Source organism: Barbus barbus, assembly GCF_936440315.1.
Source record: "Barbus barbus genome assembly, chromosome: 7".
NCBI classification, from domain to species: domain Eukaryota; kingdom Metazoa; phylum Chordata; class Actinopteri; order Cypriniformes; family Cyprinidae; genus Barbus; species Barbus barbus.
In genome coordinates, this window is record NC_136735.1 from 30,340,994 (window position 1) to 30,362,216 (window position 21,223).

General features: G+C 34.9%; 1 protein-coding gene across 1 annotated transcript in view; it reads right to left on the bottom strand.

The window, feature by feature from the left end:
* Window positions 1-21,223, bottom strand: part of LOC306873024 (short transient receptor potential channel 5-like) — a gene marked incomplete at both ends in the record, with an annotated part of 68,326 nt that overhangs the window by 20,802 nt on the left and 26,301 nt on the right. Inside the window, 3 exons of the mRNA XM_079422016.1 lie at window positions 253-575; window positions 2,488-2,627; window positions 11,291-11,627. Of these exons, the coding sequence (XP_079278142.1) occupies window positions 253-575; window positions 2,488-2,627; window positions 11,291-11,627 (800 nt within the window). The remainder of the gene's footprint in view (window positions 1-252; window positions 576-2,487; window positions 2,628-11,290; window positions 11,628-21,223) is intronic.

Genomic DNA, 21,223 nt, shown 5'->3' on the forward strand with positions numbered 1-21,223 from the left:
CATGTTAAACATACCTATATGTAATTACATCTGTAATTAATTTCTGTAATTATATTTATAATTACACTGTTGACCCATCCCTTACACCTTAACCCACCCTTAAACCCACCCATACCACCAAACCTGTCACTAACCTTAACCATTTCCCACCTCAATAGCAGCAAAAGTGATTTGAAATACAATATGACCACAAAAAGTACACAACAAACAGATGTCAGAAGTTGAAAAAAAATAGAAAGCTGGAAAACTTACGTAGAGAATGCATTGTTCTGTTTCTCACAGCGGATCCCCTTGCAGTGGTTGGGTTCATCAGCTGCCTCTGTCTCGTAGTAAAAGTATAGCTGGTTAAGTCCATTGGCGAAGGCCAGTAGCACTAGACAGTAGATGAAGAGGAACTTGAGGATGTCCAGCAGCATGCGGCCAAGTGAGATCTGAAGGGGGCCCAGGTGAGAGTTGGCCGTGAAGAGGGAGATGAGCCGAAGCGAGCTGAAGATGTTAGCGATGGCAAACAAAGCCTCAGCGATCAGCGTCGGATGCCACATCTCCCATTCCTCTCGTGGACGAGAACTGTTATACTAGAGAGGACAAAAATGTCATTATTTAGTTTCATTGTAAGAACTATATGCTGTGCCACTTCAGTGCAGTGAAATAAGCACTAAACCCTGTGATTTAAAATGTACTTTACACAAGTATGTAAACACAATTACTTCTAGTTATGCAAACATAATGCAATAGTAGTGCAAGACTGCATTTATTTGATCAAAATACAGTAAAAACAGTAATATTTAGAAATATTATTACAATTTAAAATAACTATTTTTCTATTTTATTATATTTTAAAATGTCATTTATTCTTGTGATGTTGAAGCTGAATTTTCAGCATGATTACTCCAGTCTTCAGTGTCACCATCAGAAATGATTCTGATATGCTGATTTGCTGCTCAAAGAAATATTTCTTATGATTAACAATGATAGCGCTACATATTTGTTCACTTTTAATCATTAGTGTATGTGCGTTGGGATCATGCTTTCAGATGGTTAGCCAAGTCTTGGTGGATTTGTGTAAAGTCCATTTTTAGCCTTATTCACATACTTTAACACCCACATTCCAACATAACCAGGTGCTAAATGCACTGGTACAGTGCTACATCATGCATATTTATATTCATTGCCAAGTCACTGTCATTTGTTTCTGTTTCTGAACAAATAAGCCTCCTTTTTATGCAAACGTGGCTCAGTGGATCAGATTCACATACGTGAATGGATTGGCTTACTTGCCTGCTGCAGTTAATGCAGGAATGTTTGCGTACATTTTCTAGTGATCATGGCAGCATTAATTCATCAAATGATGATCAGAAGATGGAGAAGAGTGTAATAAATATCACATATCTACACATACTGTAACATTTTGCCATTTTAAAGAGTGGATTCAAATGCTTGGATTGCAGTGGTGCAATAAAAATTGCAATCAGCACGTGATTGCACCATTAACTAACGGGATTTGCATAATTAATTGAGTGAATCAGGTGCTGTTACTGACAGCAGAAACAAATGCAATACTATCAGTAGGTTCAAATCGCTCTTTGTGAATTCCTTCTAGAAATATAAGGAATGGTTTGGTGAAGAATAATGGAAAAGTTCAATGCGGAAACTACAGTGTGTGGAAGTTCTTCAATTAGTTTTTGTTCTGGATATGCCTCAGTCTTTTTCTAGGCAGTTGAGTTAAAGGTCTAACAGATTCTTAAGGCATTTCCTGAGCTTTAGCCTACTTCACTTGAGGATGGAATGAGATGCCTTCTCCCCTCAGCACCATCCCTCAATTCCATGTTTCAGTAGGCAGAGAAATAAGGCTGGCTTAGTGCCAGTGCCAGGCATGGCTGAGCTCTTCTTGCTTTAAATTCTGTTCTCTACTGGGACTAAGACCACAATATTAACTGTCTAATAAATTCACCCCTACACACACACACACACACAAAAATGGTGTAGAAACCATTTTCACTGAGAAATTGCTAGTAAATTTCACAAACAATTAAAAAGAAACTGCAAGTAACACTGAAAAAATGTGTAAAAAACTGAAAATGAAAAAAAAATTAAATAGTAATTTACAGTTTGCTTCTTTTTTTTTTTTTACAGCATATTCCCATGTTTTGAAATCGTTCTTAAAATAATAATAATACATGTAGACAGGAACATTCACACAACCATTTATAGCCTGTAAACGTAATTCTTGAAAACGTGTCCAAACACAAAACAAAACATAAATTATATGGCTTGAATCATTTATCATATCGCACAAGTATGCACACACACACACACACACACACACACATGCTGTAAGTGGGCTGGAACCCCTTCCATGCAGGGTGACTAACACAGATGCAGATGGTCATGAAGTCTGGATTGTGTCTGCGTGCATGTGCTCGCGTGCATTCGAGTGTGAGCGTGGATGACTGAATCGACAGCAAAACATTTACAGGAGGAGCTCACCTTGACATACGCGACGATCTTTAAAGATATAGTGGCCAAATAGAGAGAATTCATTGCAAAGTCCATCAGGTTCCACCAGTCATGGACGTACTCATTAAAACCTCCGTCCCACATCTCCTTAATCTCAGCCCATATAAAGCCTATGAGCAAAACACACAAACATACAGGCCTAAACTTGGAATACAGAATATACTGGTTATTGGAAAATATTTTAATTTATTGTATCAGTTGATCTAATTGGATATATATTAGATGATATTGCATGTTTTCTCTTACATTTAGAATCAGAATCAGAATTAGTTTTATTCGCCAAGTGTGCACAAACACATAAGGAATTTGTTGTGTTTTTTTTAAGGAGCTCTTGGTACATACATGCATACATACATAGGACATGAGAACAAAGAACAGTTAAATAAGTTAGACTAAAAAAACAAACAATAAAATATAGCTGCGAGCAGCGATGACGGGCCCAAGCCGTCAGCATACGCCACCCCGGTGGCATCGATAAAACGGTGCCCAGCGAGCACAAGCATCACAGTAACCCTCTGGCAGTTTGGTTTTAAGGGATACGGCAATTAAAGGGTTAATCCAAACCATCAACTCTGTGAAACACACACACACAGAACAACATATAAAACTTTAAATTCTATGAAAATATATTTTTCATTGGTAGTTGATGTTAGTTAATGCATTTACTAATGCTAACAAATGAGAAATTATTATAGTTACCAAAGGTTTTAATGATTTATAAGCATTTTTTGATGATTTATTTTTCCATTAACTAAAATGAATAATTTTTTCTAACACAAATGAATAAAGTAAAAAATATAGCTGCGAGCAGCGATGACGGGCCCAAGCCGTCAGCATACGCCACCCCGGTGGCATCGATAAAACGGTGCCCAGCGAGCACAAGCATCACAGTAACCCTCTGGCAGTTTGGTTTTAAGGGATACGGCAATTAAAGGGTTAATCCAAACCATCAACTCTGTGAAACACACACACACAGAACATATAAAACTTTAAGTTCTGTGAAAATATATTTTTCATTGGTAGTTGATGTTAGTTAATGCATTTACTAATGCTAACAAATGAGAAATTATTATAGTTACCAAAGCTTTTAATGATTTATAAGCATTTTTTAATGATTTATTTTTCCATTAACTAACATGAATAATTTTTTCTAACACAAATTAATAAAGTAAAAAATATATTGTTAATATTTAATGTTATTTGTGAATTAACCAATGTTAAAAAACAACATTATTTAACTGTTGTTAATTTACATCATTAATAAATATATACCATTTAATGTTGATCAAAATCAATTCCAAAATGTGTTAATATATTATTAAATTTTAAAGTTTTATCTTTTGAACATGACTATTTTTCTAATATAAAAAATATTTTGTTCATTGTTAGTTCATTGTAAGTTCATACTATCAATGAAGAATTAACATGCTGTAAAAAATATATTTCATTGTTAGTTCATGTTAATTAATGCATTCCCTACTGTTAACAAATGAGACTTAATTATAAAGTGTTATCAAAACCTTTAATGCTTTATAAGCATTTTTTAAGGATTTTATTGAGATGTTTAAACAGACCCTCTCTCTCTCTCCCTCTCTCTCTCCCCCTCCACACTCACTGAACTCACACAGTCAGTCACCCACCCAGTCACCTACCGCAAACATTAGAAGCACAGAGACAGGAGAACTCTGATAGTTTTTAAATTTTCTCCTCCGCATAGTGTATTGTAAATTCATGAAATTAATCACATATCCTCAGACTGTATTGTTCTGTGTATGTAATTTTTTATGAAGTGTTTGGAAGCTGCTCTTAAAAGAAAAAAAGAAAAGAAAAGTTTTCTCTTTTTTCTGTAACTTTAATAAATTGCCATTAAATCATCGTTCAAGATATCCTAAATCCGTCCGCAATTTAGCATCTTCAGTATTTTGGCATCATAAGAAAAAATGTTTGGTGTGATTTCCGTGTTTCTGTTTGGAGGAGCATGAATTTGTTTACAGCCTGTTTAAAAACAAAACCCACATTAAAATAAATATAGCCGACTTCCTGTTGGTCGTAGCTAATGACTGTAAATTAGAAAGTTGTCCGGATTAATAAGAACAATTTATGTACCGAGTTTGGTGTCTGTAGCTATCATTATATATATATAAACATTAATAATTATATACCATTTAATGTTGATCAATATTAATTCCAAAATGTGTTAATATATTATTACATTTGAAAGTTTATCTTTTGAACATGACTATTTTTCTAACATTAAAAAGATTAATAAATGCTTTAAAAAAATTGTTCTTTGTTAGTTCATACTATCATGGAAGAATTAACATGATGTAAAAATATATTTTTCATTGTTAGTTCACGTTAATTAATGCATTTCCTAATGTTAAGAATTGAGACCTTATTTAATGATTTATAAGCATTTTTTAAAGATTTAAAAAAACAGACCCTCTCTCTCTTTCTCTCTCTCACCCAGCTCCTCAATCCACACAGTCACTCACACAGTCACTCACACCCCACCCCACCCCACCCCTCACTCAGCTGCAGGCTGACAGGGATCTCTCACTCAGAAGCAGTCTAAGAGCTCTCTGATAGTTTTTAAATTTTCTCCTAAGCATAGTGTATTGTAAATTCATGAAATTAATCACATATCCTCAGACTGTATTGTTCTGTGTATGTAATTTTTTATGAAGTGTTTGGAAGCTGCTCTTAAAAGATAAAAAAAAAAAAAAATTATCTTTTTTACTGTAACTTTAATAAATTGCCATTAAATCATCGTTCAAGATATCCTAAATCCGTCCGCAATTTAGCATCTTCAGTATTTTGGCATCATGATAAAAAATGTTTGGTGTGATTTCCGTGTTTCTGCTTGGAGGAGTATTAATTTGTTTACAGCCCGTTTTTAAAAAAAACCCACATTAAAATAAATATAGCCGACTTCCTGTTGGTCGTAGCTAATGACTGTAAATTAGAAAATTGTCCGGATTAATAAGAACAATTTATGTACCGAGTTTGGTGTCTGTAGCTAAAACTAACCCCCTCATTTTTGACAAAAGGTGGCGCTATAGAGTGTCTCTTCCACGCCCGTTTATGAGCTTTTTCCAGTGTCTAACTATCATTAATACTGATATGTGTGTTGAGTTTCATGACATTCTAAACATGTTATCTGCCTCAAAATCACCAGAAACGAATTTTCAACTTTGACACGTTGCCATGGCAACATAATTTTAGATATCAATATTCCCTTCACAGTTTTACATCGGCCGTGTTTTGACATTATTCTGGTGAAGTTTGAAGCAAATCGAGGTAAAAGAAGATGCTGAATTCAAAGCATTTTGAAAACGACACACTTCCTGCAGCCAGTTGGTGGCGCTATAACTTTCAGTCATAATAGTCACATCTATCCGATCGGCATCATACAACGAACAAATCACTGAAGTTTGATATACATCATACAATGTATGTGGACGTTATTAGGCATTTCCTGGGTCTCATTTTTCGCCATAACTTCATCGCCTCGCCACGGGCAAACCGTTCGACATATCAAAAATATCTTCGCAATTTAGCGTCCCCAATGTCTTGAGATCATGTTCACCTAGTTTGGTGGCAATCGTATGGAAATCCTCAGAGGAGTATATCAAATTCCAGAGCATGCGCTTTTTAAACAGCCCTGAATAGCCGACTTCCTGTTGGGCGGAGCCTATGACATGCTGCGCGGAAGTTGTTCGGCTCAATGAGTTCTATATGTGTACCGAGTTTCATATGAATACGTGCAAGTATGTGTGAGCTATACATCAAGCTTTCTGACAATTTTCCAGGGGGCGCCGTAGAGCCCCTGTGCCACGCCCGGGTCCCAGCCTCAGCGGCGTCCTAATGGCCGCAGGTTCCAACGTGCGTGCCAATTTTCGAGAGTTTTCGGGCACGTTAAGGCCCCCAAAAGTGCCCGGATGATTGAAAAAAAAAAAAAAAAAAAAAAAAAAAAAAAAAAAAAAATATAGCTGCGAGCAGCGATGACGGGCCCAAGCCGTCAGCATACGCCATCCCGGTGGCATCGATAAAACGGTGCCCAGCGAGCACACACATTACAGTAACCCTCTGGCAGTTTGGTTTTAAGGGATACGGCAATTAAAGGGTTATTCCAAACCATCAACTCTGTGAAACACACACACACAGAACAACATATAAAACTTTAAATTCTGTGAAAATATATTTTTCATTGGTAGTTGATGTTAGTTAATGCATTTACTAATGCTAACAAATGAGAAATTATTATAGTTACCAAAGCTTTTAATGATTTATAAGCATTTTTTAATGATTTATTTTTCCATTAACTAACATGAATAATTTATTCTAACACAAATGAATAAAGTAAAACATATATTGTTAATATTTAATGTTATTTGTGAATTAACCAATGTTAAAAACAACATTATTTAACTGTTGTTAATTTACATCATTAATAAATATATACCATTTAATGTTTATCAAAATCAATTCCAAAATGTGTTAATATATTATTACATTTTAAAGTTTTATCTTTTGAACATGACTATTTTTCTAATATTAAAAATATTTTGTTCATTGTAAGTTCATTGTAAGTTCATACTATCAATGAAGAATTAACATGCTGTAAAATATATATTTTTCATTGTTAGTTCATGTTAATTAATGCATTCCCTACTGTTAACAAAAGAGACTTAATTATAAAGTGTTATCAAAACCTTTAATGCTTTATAAGCATTTTTTAAGGATTTTATTGAGAAGTTTAAACAGACCCTCTCTCTCTCTCTCTCCCCCTCCACACTCACTGAACTCACACAGTCAGTCACCCACCCAGTCACCCACCGCAAACATTAGAAGCACAGAGACAGGAGAACTCTGATAGTTTTAATTTTCTGCTCTCCATAGTGTATTGTAAATTCATGAAATTAATCACATATCTCAGACTGTCTTGTTCTGTGTATGTAATTTTTTATGAAGTGTTTGGAAGCTGCTCTTTAAAGATAAAAAAAAAAAGTGTTCTTTTTTACTGTAACTTTAATAAATTGCCATTAAATCACCGTTCAAGATATCCTAAATCCGTCCGCAATGTAGCATCTTCAGTATCTTGGAAGCATGTGAAAAAATGTTTGGTGTGAATTTTTGGTTTCTGCTTGAAGGAGTATGAATTTGTTTACAGCCCGTTTAAAAAAAAAAAAAAACACATAAAAAAAAAAAATAGCCGATTTCCTGTTGGTCGTAGCTAATGACTGTAAATTAGAAAGTTGTCCGGATTAATAAGAACAATTTATGTACCGAGTTTGGTGTCTGTAGCTATCATTATATATATATATATATATATATATATAATCATTAATAATTATATACCATTTAATGTTGATCAATATTAATTCCAAAATGTGTTTATATATTATTACATTTTAAAGTTTATCTTTTGAACATGACTAATTTTCTAACATTAAAAAGATTAATAAATGCTTTAAAAAAAATTGTTCTTTGTTAGTTCATACTATCATGGAAAAATTAACATGCTGTAAAAATATATTTTTCATTGTTAGTTCACGTTAATTAATGCATTTCCTAATGTTAAGAATTGAGACCTTATTATAAAGTGTTATCAAAATCTTTAATGATTTATAAGCATTTTTTAAAGATTTAAAAAAACAGACCCTCTCTCTCTCTTTCTCTCTCTCACCCACTGGCTCAATCCACACAGTCACTCACACAGTCACTCACACCCCACCCCACCCCCACCCCTCACTCAGCTGCAGGCTGACAGGGATCTCTCACTCAGAAGCAGTCTAAGTCTAACTCTCTGATAGTTTTCAAATTTTCTCCTCTGCATAGTGTATTGTAAATTCATAAAATTAATCACATATCCTCAGACTGTATTGTTCTGTGTATGTAATTTTTTATGAAGTGTTTGGAAGCTGCTCTTAAAAGATAAAAAAAAAAAAGAAATGATCTTTTTTACTGTAACTTTAATAAATTGCCATTAAATCATCGTTCAAGATATCCTAAATCCGTCCGCAATTTAGCATCTTCAGTATTTTGGCATCATGATAAAAAATGTTTGGTGTGATTTCCGTGTTTCTGCTTGGAGGAGTATTAATTTGTTTACAGCCCGTTTTTAAAAAAAACCCACATTAAAATAAATATAGCCGACTTCCTGTTGGTCGTAGCTAATGACTGTAAATTAGAAAGTTGTCCGGATTAATTAGAACAATTTATGTACCGAGTTTGGGGTCTGTAGCTAAAACTAACCCCCTCATTTTTGACAAAAGGTGGCGCTATAGAGTGCCTCTTCCACGCCCGTATATGAGCTTTTTCCAGTGTCTAACTATCATTAATACTCATATGTGTGTTGAGTTTCATGACATTCTAAACATGTTATCTGCCTCAAAATCACCAGAAACGAATTTTCAACTTTGACACGTTGCCATGGCAACATAATTTTAGATATCAATCTTCCCTTCACAGTTTTACATCGGCCGTGTTTTGACATTATTCTGGTGAAGTTTGAAGCAAATCGAGTAAAAATAAGATGCTGAATTCAAAGCATTTTGAAAACGACACACTTCCTGCAGCCAGTTGGTGGCGCTATAACTTTCAGTCATAATAGTCACATCTATCCGATCGGCATCATACAAAGAACAAATCACTGAAGTTTGATCTACATCATACAATGTATGTGGACGTTATTAGGCATTTCCTGGGTCTCATTTTTCGCCATAACTTCATCGCCTCGCCACGGGCAAACCGTTCGACATATCAAAAATATCTTCGCAATTTAGCGTCCCCAATGTCCTGAGATCATGTTCACCGAGTTTGGTGGCAATCGTATGGAAATCCTCAGAGGAGTATATCAAATTCCAGAGCATGCGCTTTTTAAACAGCCCTGAATAGCCGACTTCCTGTTGGGCGGAGCCTAAGACATGCTGCGTGAAAGTTGTTCAGCTCAATGAGTTCTATATGTGTACCGAGTTTCATATGAATACGTGCAAGTATGTGTGAGCTATACATCAAGTTTTCTGACAATTTTCCAGGGGGCGCCGTAGAGCCCCTGTGCCACGCCCGGGTCCCAGCCTCAGCGGCGTCCTAATGGCCGCAGGTTCCAATGTGCGTGCCAATTTTCGAGAGTTTTCGGGCACGTTAAGGCCCCCAAAAGTGCCCGGATGATTGAAAAAAAAAAAAAAAAAAAAAAAAAAAAAAAAAAAAAAAAAAAAAAATAATAATCCTTAGAAGAACAATAGGGCCCTGCGCCTTACTGGCTTGGGCCCTAATAATAATCCTTAGAAGAACAATAGGGCCCTGCGCCTTACTGGCTTGGGCCCTAATAATAACACTGTGATATGAATCTGAAACAGAAGAATTATGTACAGATTTGTGCATTATTTACTATATACAGCTGTATAAATAAAACAAAATGCATAAAACACTAATAATTTAATTACACTGTTAAATGTAATCTTTAGCTAATCTCACAATTCATTTATATTTTTTCATATAGTACATAATACATACATAGTGCATAATATAGTGATGCCTGAATTCCCTTGTAGATTTATTTGAGTTTTTAGTGTTTTAATTTTAATTTATTGTAACAGTTGATGTTGCATATTTAATTGTGCATACTAATTTTCCCTACATATACATTTAGATTAGCTTTGTCATCATCTTACACTCAAAGTTAACATTTAGAAACACTAATAATTTAATAACTTAATAACAGTTAAATGTAATTTTTGCATATATTACAAAAAATATCTATTATTAATGTACATTATAACACATGCCTAAATTCACATATTTATTTTAGTTTTTAGAACTTTATCTTAGACAAAATATGTGACCCTGGGCCATAAAACCAGAGATTTACTAAATAATAAGAATATAATAAATTTAGAATTTAGACAGAAAAAATCAGCTTTCCATTGATGTATGGCTTATTAGGATCGGACAATATTTGGCCGAGATACAACTTTTTAAAAATCTGGAATCTGAGGGTTCAAAAAAAATCGAAATATTGAGAAAATCGCCTTGTTGTCAAAATTAAGTTCTTAGCAATGCATATTAATAATCAAAAATGAAGTTTTTATATATTTACGGTAAGAAATTTAAAACATATCTTCATGGAACATGATGTCTACTTAATATCCTAATGATTTTTTGCATACAAATGGATCATTTTGACCCATACAATGTATTTTTGGCTATTGCTACAAATATACCCCAGTGACTTAAGACTGGTTTTCTGGTCCAGGGTCACATATTAATGTATTTTCTTTTTAACAATTTATTGGTTATCGGCCATAAGAAAATAATTTTCTTTGTAATAAATTTGGGATTCTTTGTATCAAACAAAATTTTCATGCAGCTGCACACCATCCACTGTTAATAATATATTTTAATAAATATAGCATGATAAACTTTTAATATTAGAAATTGAATCAAATATTTCAATTGATGTTGGTTATATTTTGAAAGTATTCGATGTAAATCAATATGAGAGAAAAATGCCTGAAAACATTAAAAGAAATATCACACCAAAGGTTTAAATAATTCACAAAATAAAGTTGAAAACAGTGTGTTTTTAATGGTTAAGGTTTAATTAGCTGGAGAACTTTATTACTTGGGTTAAGTGTTAAGTTAAAATCCCTGACCTGAATATTTGAAGAATATCACTACAGTGTTGACTTGCACACAATTTCATAATATATTTCATTAACAAAATTTATACATGCTATATGACCTACATCCCCATGACACATCCACTCACCCAGCACCCAAGGTAGTATCATCCACTCCACCACAGTGGGCGGAGGGCCCTGTATGTGTAGGTTGGTGCGTGCTATGTGCTGTGAGGCTAGGAGGAGGAGGAAGAGGAAAGTGAGGTAGGAGGCTGTGTGGCAGATAAATTTGATGAAGGGTTTTTTAATGAAGAGCCCCAGTGTGCTTTTTGGAGCCAGCAGGTAGACCAGCGAGAAGACAGGGAAGAGCAGGCCGATAATGAAGCACATGACCAGCTTAACTGCCCAGTGACGGCGCCGCCAGCCAGGAAAACCATCATACCATAGTGTGGCCAAGAGCTGCTGACAGTTTGGCTGTGCCACAAACTGGAGAAAAGAGAGAGAGAGAGATTTGTAAATGGATTTTAAAGGATTTGTAAATGCTCATGCATAATGGCAACCGTACGCCGAAGGACCAATTAACTGAGAGAAAAAAAGAGCATTATTCATTCCGACAAGAATACTACATATTTTCATAATCCATTTGTTGGTGGGTGGTATGATTGACTAGTTGACTGACTGATCTTAAGGAAAATCTGTATAATTAGGGTCCACTAGATCCAAATCAGATATGTTTCTTAACATTCATAAGAAAAAAAATCTGTTCAAATTCACATATGCCATCTTAAAAAAAAAAATCCAACACTCACAGTGCAAAATTTTAAGCTTTTTAAAAAAAATGTGGGTGCTCTGTTTGATGCATGAATAGAAATCCTAAATTTTTATGATGCATGGATTAATTTATGAAATATGAATTTATGATTTAAATACAACAATTAACTTTTAATGCTTTATAATGAGTCTGGCCTGTGTTCCCTGTTTTTCACTTGGACTTTTAAGTTGCTTCCTGTCTGGTTTGTAGCCAGTTTATAGTTCTTTTGGTTTCCTTTATTACTCCCTGATTGTGTTCAAGTGTGTCTTGCCAGATTGCTACCCTGTGTGTATTTAAACCTCTGTATTACATTGTCAGGTCTTGTCCACTGTCGGATGCTATGTTGGCTTCTTCAGTTCTGTGCCTGTTTTTTGGCTCCTGTTCCTTGTCCTTGAATTATAGTTTAATACATACTGCATTTGGATCCTACTCTCCCTTGTCTCTAAGTTCACCAGCACAACAGGTTTACACCCTAATTTCTCCATTACTCCCTGTTATTTTTGAAAATTTGTTGAGAATCTTTTTAACCAAATCATTAAAATGAACCAGCAGTTCAAAAGAACAATTAGTTCACAAATCAGATGTGACTGCTTTACACAGATGCCCAAAAGAAAATGAAAATTACTGTCTAGATTTATAAAAAAAGATACATCTCTACATACATTTATTGCATAAACATATCTCGTTTTAAAGAACAGACAAATACTGTGATTTATTTCTCTGCATTTGTTGTTGATTGAACCATTTGTGTTAACACATTTAGCTCTGAAATGTCATTCATGGTTTGCAGCTGAATAAGAATGTGGTGACAGGAAGACAGACAGAACTGGCAAATGCAAACAGCACTATGATTATTATATTCCCAAAGAAAAGGTTTACTCATCTTGTTTATGCCATTCCAAACCCTTCTGACTTTCTTTCTTCCATGAAAGAGAGACATTTCGCTTAATAAAATGGTCAAAGCATGCAGTGACAATGAAAGGGAACTGGAGCTGTCAAGCTTCAAAAAGTACACAAAAGTATCATAAATTGGTACATTAGTACTTTCTGAGTGCTTGATAACTGTGTAAGGAACAGACCCAAATGGAAACCATTAATTACTGAGAATTGTCATTTAGGAAATTTAAAGACCCAGTCTTCATTTATTTACATTATACTAAAAAGATAGGCCAGGAAATGCATAACAAATAATACTAAGAATAAATACATACAAACACAGATACGTTATATAGGTTTGCAACAACACAAAGGCAATTAAATTATGACAAAATGTTCATTTTAAGGTGAACTATTCCTTTAATGATGCAAAATGTAGTATCTCTATTATCAATCATTCTCAAAGAAGCAAGTGGAGGATACATTGAGGAAAGCTTCTTCAGAGTGTAAACAAACCTAATTACCAGTTTAGTGCATTGCTGTAGGAGACTTGCTTGTAAGAGAGCATCTTCAGAAACATCTGCTTTGAAATGAAGCAAGCCAAGAATTGACTCTCCTCATATTTCATAGCACATTTGTGATAAGTTATCTAGTGGCTATAATGGAAAATGCTGCGTGGGATGACAACACTGCATGATAGATGAGTAACAACTCTTTCTCAGATTTAAAAGTTTACATTGTCAAGAGTTTCCGCATAGCAAGCCTGAGAGAGCAGTGGCTTCTGAACCAACAGTGCCCCTCTGAATATCACAGTTAATCACTGGTTTCCCTCACTCAACCTTATTGCATACATCACGAAAGGTCCCGTAGGAAAAGACAATCAACTTCCACTTAATGAAGTAAGCTAATAGAAGCACCTGTACCCAGGGAGGGGGCGTGGAAAAGGGGAAAAAATACACAAGAGTGAATTTAACAAAGAGCTTTGAGAAAGGAGATAGGACAGTAATTTCCTTCAGGTTTGATTTTATAATGAACCGCTTGTGAGGTTGGCTCGCTTCCCTACGCCTGACTTGTTGGTATTTCTTCCATGGTGTGAAGGTAACACTACAGCAATAAGCTAAATCCCTCCTTCATCCATCAATATGAACACTAACCTTCAGGCGGCCCTTTAGCTAACAACACCATTCCTCAACCTGTCCACGAAATGAGACTGATAACATCCCAGCCAGCATGCACCGCTACAGACTGTAGTAATGACTTACAACATGTGGCTCGCAAGTAAATAAATGGCGTCTTGTATTCTGACCTGTGAGAACAGTCTGGGTGCTGTTCAAACCTCAACACTGCATTGAAGATAAATGAAACTGGATCACTGTAAAGATGGATGAGTTTGCTGAAGTAGTTTGTTTGACTTTGATATGAATGAAGTGAATGAATTGTTCCATGTAGTCCTGGGAAGTAACAAAGTAAAACCAGTGATGCTAGTAAACTAACTACATTTTTCAGTACCATGACAGAAGCTCAGCTGCATAATGGGTTTTACAGCTTATTTTACCATGAGTAAAGGTTTGTTGACAGACTATGACTGAATGAAAGGAGGCATGTTGTTCACTCTGTTTGGCAAGGAGACAAATGAAAGTGCATTGAAGATCAGTCGTACTTGTGTACATAGCACTATCCTCAATTTATGGATGTGGATAAATGAATAATGTCCATCACAAAAAAAAGGTCAAGGAAGAATAGCCTTTTGAAAATGCACTGCTTTTGTTGAACAGTAGGTTTCTAGGGAAGCTTATTTCCAGAGGAAAATGAAGGCTAACTGGAGGAAAAAAATAGATCTGCTTTGTTTTCATTTGTGTAGAAAATGCTTATGGTACTGAAACACAACACCATTTCTCAAATCTCCGTACAGAGATTTCCAATTAGGTGTAGTAGGCAAAGATTTTAGTTTTGCTTTGTTGAAGCTATTAAACAGAAATTATGACTGAATTGCATTTAATTTATAAATAAATTTGTCTTTCTCAGAGACATTTCTCAATTATTGCCCACAGAACTGTCAAAACCTGTGAAAGACAAACAAAAGCGTGGCTCTTTAAAAGATTAGTTCACTTCCAAAATAATACATTTCTGATAATTTACTCTCGCCCAAGATGTTCTTGTCTTTCTTTCTTCAGTCGAAGAAAGATGTTTTTGAGGAAAAAATTCCAGGATTTTTCTCCATATAGTGGACTTCAATGGGATCCAATAGGTGAATGGTCCAAATAGCAGTTTTAATGCAGCTTCCAAGGCCTTTATGTGATCCCAGCTGAGGAATAAGGGTCTTATCTATAGTGAAACGATCAGTCATTTTCTAAAAATTAAAAATGTATAAACTTTTTAACCACAAATGCTTGTCTTGCACTAGCTTTATCTAACTCATTTTGTAGACACGTTGGAAAGGTTATGTGTGACGTAGGTGGAAGTACCAACTCAGTGTCTACAAAGCGAACGTGCAAAGAAAGTCAAACGGCCTTTACAAAATGAGGTAAAACACAGATTTTGGACCATTTTGAAGTCTGAGGAGAAAATGAGATGGAGTTTTTCACCCTGCCCTACCTTTCTGAACCGAAGTACACAGACGAAGAACTAACCATGCGTGTAGTTAAAAAGTATAGGAATTTTTAGAAAATGACATTTCGCTAGATACTGTAAGACCCTTACTTCTCAGCTGGGATCATGTAGAGCTCTTTGAAGCTGCAATGAAACTGCAATTTGGACCTTCAACCCGTTGGCTCCCACTGAAGTCCACTTTATGGAGAAAAATCCTGGAATGCTTTCCTCAAAAACCTTACTTTCTTTTCGACAGAAGGAAAAAAAAAAAGACATGAACATCTTGGATGACATGGGATGAGTAAATTATCAGGAAATTTTTATTCTGGAAGTAAACTACTCCTTTAAAAGGAGAACCTGTTTGTATTTTTTTTTTGTTTTTTTCATTCGCAGTATTCATTGTTTTAGTTTACATTGTATGGCATACTACAAAACAAGCACTTGAAGATCTTTAACTCAGTCAGTACTAAACGAAGGTGCCAAGTTATGCAGAAATAATAAATAATAAAACAAACCGATATTGTAATAATATCCACTTTAATAAATTAAATTATAGTGTTTTAGAATTAATATAGGCTATTGAAGAAATGAAAAAAAGTATTCACTTATAATTGAAAACCCCATAACTGCTAGTCCACCCATTCATAAAATCAAGTCACTAGGATGAATCAACACTATTAGTTGAAATTCACACTGAGCGACCTTTATGAGACAGTTCAGGAGGTGAACAGAAGGACAGGTTATGAGTTAATCTGTTGTTCTTCAGCCTTGTTTGACAGAAAGCGATTATAGAACAACAGATGTCCTGTTCATGTTCTGGTTGCTAGGGAGCAGTATGCTAATGAGGATTGATCTCCAGCTCTGATAATGCAAAGAGTTTAGGCTGGTTCACTCTTGAAAAGTCACTGACTCTATTGCAGAGTCAAAGAATACATTAACTTCGCCCAACACTGTGCACACCTGCTATGCATGATATGCATCTGACCTGCATGACAGACTGCATGTGTGCCCAACACTATTTGGATCCTGAAGTCATGCTTAAAATTCACGAATGCATTATATAGCAAAATATGACCATGGCATTTGCAAAGAAATTATTTTACAGGTTTTCTCACAGCCGACTTTACTTGTATGACTCATTTTTGGTCTTTGCATGAAATGAAGAATGAAGGCAGTTCTCCTCAAGTTCTCACAAGTGTGCCACAGGTGCAGTTTATCACATTAACTATGAACAAGTTTCATTAACATCTAACAACCAGATGGATTCCGAGTACTTAAGTCTTAATTTTGAATACTCTATCTATTGTTTCAATAATGTATCTATAAATAATGGTTCTTTATTGGCATTGATAGTTCCATGAAGAACCTTTAACATCCATGGAACCTTTCCATTGAACAAAAGGTGCTTTATAGTGGAAAAAGGTTCTTTAGATCATAAAAAATGTTCTTTACACTTGTTTAAGAACGCTTCACGGAAAGCGAAACCCTCTGCAGGACCTTTATTTTAAAATGTATCATTTAAAATATTACATACATTCTTTACAGTATTGATTTCTAAATATCAATTGAATTTTGATGGCTTCATGCTCTAAGCAGCCAGTAATTTACTACAAAAAGGACAAATCACTCATGCCTATTATCCTGGATAACATTTTCTTTATTATATAGAATTGTCCAGTTTCATTGGACAAACAGTACTCAATATCAACAACAACCAAAAAGTAAGTATTTTCTCCTTTTAAAAACTGATCCTATTTATTTTCCAATTGTAACTATGATATGCATGTATCATCTGCTTTTGGTGTTGTTTTCCTGTCCTTGACCCTCATTAGTACTGACATGTGACCCATTTTGAGAACCATTGCCTTAAAAAACAACTTCATTGCCATGTGTACTGCAGCCACCAAACAATGTTTTCTTCACTGCAATCTCAAAAGATTAAAGAAAAACTGCAAAAGTGCACTGTGATCAGCAGGTGTTTTATTTCTGCCAAATTAAGTTGCCATTGGTCATCTAGCCGTTCCCTAAACCCCACACACAGCAACTCCTAAATCTTTTAAAACGGCTCTTTTCTAGGAAATTGTCTCTTTACAGGTACAATGCTTCCCAAATCCCTTTGAAACGCTCTGCTGTAAAAAAGGCTTTGCGCATCAAAGTTTCTCAATATGAGCCAGTGGACTAAATTGCATATCTGGCAAAAAAGTAGGCAGTGAATCAAAACTCATACTGAAGTACAAAAGAGAGGGAGAGAAGGGATGGTGTTTTGTTTTCATCCTCAGTGTAATACAATAATGGTTTATATTCAAATCTGTGAAAAATGGTCATTAAAATCTCATTATACACACAGAAATGCTGTCTTGAGGCTCATGGCAAATATTAGAGTCTAAAAAAACCAGGATATCCATGAAATTTGTATTATTTGTCTTATTTTGTCATACAGAAAGAAACAATAAACCACATGACATATGTAGAAAGGACTAAAGGTTATTCAGGTGCATAAGCACTCTCTTTAGATTGGAACTTGGAGACCTGACAAGGCGGTGGGTACAGGCTACGGGCTACTTTAAAGGAACACTCCACTCTCATTCCAGCGTAATAATCAAGGAACTTTGCTGCCGTACCATGGGTGCAGCAGGTGCAATGATATTACGCAGCGCCTGAAAGTAGTTCCCAGCTCAGTAGACTATGATATAGCTGGGGACTACTTTCAGGTGGTGGGTAATATCATTGCGCCTGCTGCACCCATGGTATGGCAGCAAAGTTCCTTGATTATTACGCAGGAATGAGAGTATAGTTCCTAGCCATATCAGCCTAGAAAATCGCAACTTTTAATTTTCCGTTGGTCTTACACGATGTAACTACAGAAGTGTCAAGTTTTAAATAGGAAAATTATCGAAACTCTTTGGTCATTTTTGATGACCAAATGCTAATGGTCTAATCTGATTCAATGATCTATGCTAAGATAAGATAAAAGTGCTACCACCAGACCCATAGATTGACTGAATGGATTCAAAAACGGTAACACTCAACTGTTTAACTCTTGGGGAGTTATAAAATGAGCATATTTCCTAAAAAGGTGGAGTCTTCCTTTACGTCACATTAGTATGAGTTATCGGCATGTCAGTGGCATCTACTCGAATCATGCTTTGAAAAGACAGTTTCTCATTAAGTTCTTTATAATCAGAACACAGTATGTGTGAAAAAAGTTATCTACAGTAAGGTAAGCTATTACTAGCTCTTTCGGCATTACATAACAGATTGTGTGCATCTCATATGACATAAAAAAGCATAACGATTTCTTAAACTGCTTGAAGGAGATACTATAATAATTTAAAATGGTTTTACAGGAATTATAACAAATATGATATTATATTATAATATATGATTAATATTATATATTTAATATCTTAGTTTCGTTATAAACATGGTGATTATATTATATAAATATTACCATCTGAATCTAACCATGCCATGTCAACAAATGGAAAAGTCAGCTATTTATCATGATGTCTATATCAGTTGTCATGCCTTTAGCCTCAACAGCAGGGACACTGTTCTTCTACATATTCTTTAGTTAAAAACTGTTCATTTAATTACCAGAAAATCAGTAAAAAAAACATTTGTCTCAAAATATATTTTGCAATTGGATTGATTATCATTTGTACATACATTTATAACAATAAATAAATACATAAATAAAGAAATTAATTAATTAATTAATTAAATTAGTGCAACAAAGAATTAGTCAAAGGCATAGTGAAATGTGGATGGTTAGGAAATATTATATTATATTATATTATATTATATTATATTATATTAGGGCAAGTAGCAAGTGCTTATTTAAACTGCAATGTTTTAATATTAACTTTTTTTGTAGCTGAGCAAATTTTAGGGTTAGCTTAGCTTCAATACTAACAAAAGAGCTACTGTAGTTTAGGAGAAAGCAGTTATGCAAACCCTACGCTTCAAATCTTCCCCTCCCCACCATGCGGTTCTCCTTCAACCTCCCCTAATAAGCATTCAGCTTGCTCAATTTCATTTTGCGCAGTTCGGGTCAGATGTCATTTAAATGCTAATTTACTTAGCCTCTCCAGTTCCCCCAGCTGCATTGTTGCTGCAGTGCGACTGCAATTCTGTAGAGCCCAGGCAGTGCTCCAAACAACAGATCACGATCGCTGTTAGCAGAATGTCATTCACTCTTTAGCTGAGCGAGCAACCTGGCAGATAATGCACCGCTGGCTGCGGGAAGTGTCAGGTACCACTCCAGCCAAATTTCACAAATCATGATATCACTTTTTACTTGCTTTGCACAACAGGGGAGTATTAATTTAATATTGTTGCAGTACATTCATTTTATACACTCTAACTGACATAATTAGAATTAAAACAGGAAGGATGTTAAAGGAAATGAGATTGGACCGACCAACTGCATACTGTATGCAATAATGTCAAGCCTACAGACATTTCAAAGCATTATAACATAAATAAAAAATACATAGACATAACTAGTTTGTATCTAGTTTACACAATAGATATTGATTATGGACAAATTTGTCAAGTTCCACAATAAAACCATAAAAATCATTCTGAAGAGACATCCCAAATTCCTAAAAAATATTATTAAAAGTATTATTATTGTGTTAAAAAACACATTTCTGTTCACTGTTTTTTCATAGTTGCCAATGCAACATTTCTAATTTTCATTTAGTTTCACTTGATGTACTAAAATAATAAAAAATAAAATAAAAAATAGTAAATAAAAAATAAACTATAGACATTTTTTTAAAGAAACCTAGACAAATAAATTACTAAAATTACTAAAACAAAAAAAAAATTAAAAAATCTAAATATTCATAAAAACCTCTGATTGGGGAAAGCTTGTTGAGTCTTGTTACTAATGAAAGATAACAGAAATGTTATTTTTCAGAATAAATGACCAGCGGGCGAATATCACAGATGATTAGAAATCGCAATGATTAAAATATTATTTATTTTTCAGATCTACTTCCTATTGCTAGTGTGAGATTTTGACTGGACAAACATTTGGTTTTGCCTGTTAAGATACAAGATGCACCATCTGTTTTATGGTCCACTTTTCAGGAAGAGAAGGACAGAAATATATGCCTTAAGCCTTTAGGAATACACTAGCATATAAATGGCCTCAAAGCTACCAGATATGCGCTAAAAGTCAGTGAACTCCAATTATGATTTCAATCATCTTTAAAGAGTTATGTTCACAGATTGTGCCTAAATATGACCAAGAAATGCTCAAGAGCAATCATATATGTTACGTTCTACTAACCAAGCTCTACCAAACACTAGTTTAGTAACAGACATCAGCAGTAGAATCCCAGGGCTGTACAGTATGACAATCTGACTTAGAGCAAACAAGCTGTAAACACTTCCTGTGATTTCCTAAGTGAAGAATCATCAGGACATGTTCTCCAGGGCACAATCCACCAGCGAGAACTTCTACAACCTGTACACTCACTCACCAGTAAACCCACAGAATAGATAAAAATAACCGCTGCCAGTGATAGAGTAAGAACGAGAGGGAGAGATTATGAGATGGAGGCGGAGGCCAGCGAAAAAGTGAGAGATGCAGAAATGCAAGTGTAAGACTCTGGAGTGAAGACTAATCGCTCCCAGCTTCTGTCCCTGTTTGCACTGTAGCAGCGGAAAAGAAACAACATAGGGAGGAGGACGTAGCTGAGGAAAAAAATTAAGTCAAAGAGCATCTTGATGAGACAGAATAAGAGTAGGATGGAGACCAAGTTTAAAAAAGGTGGAAAGGGACTATTGCGTG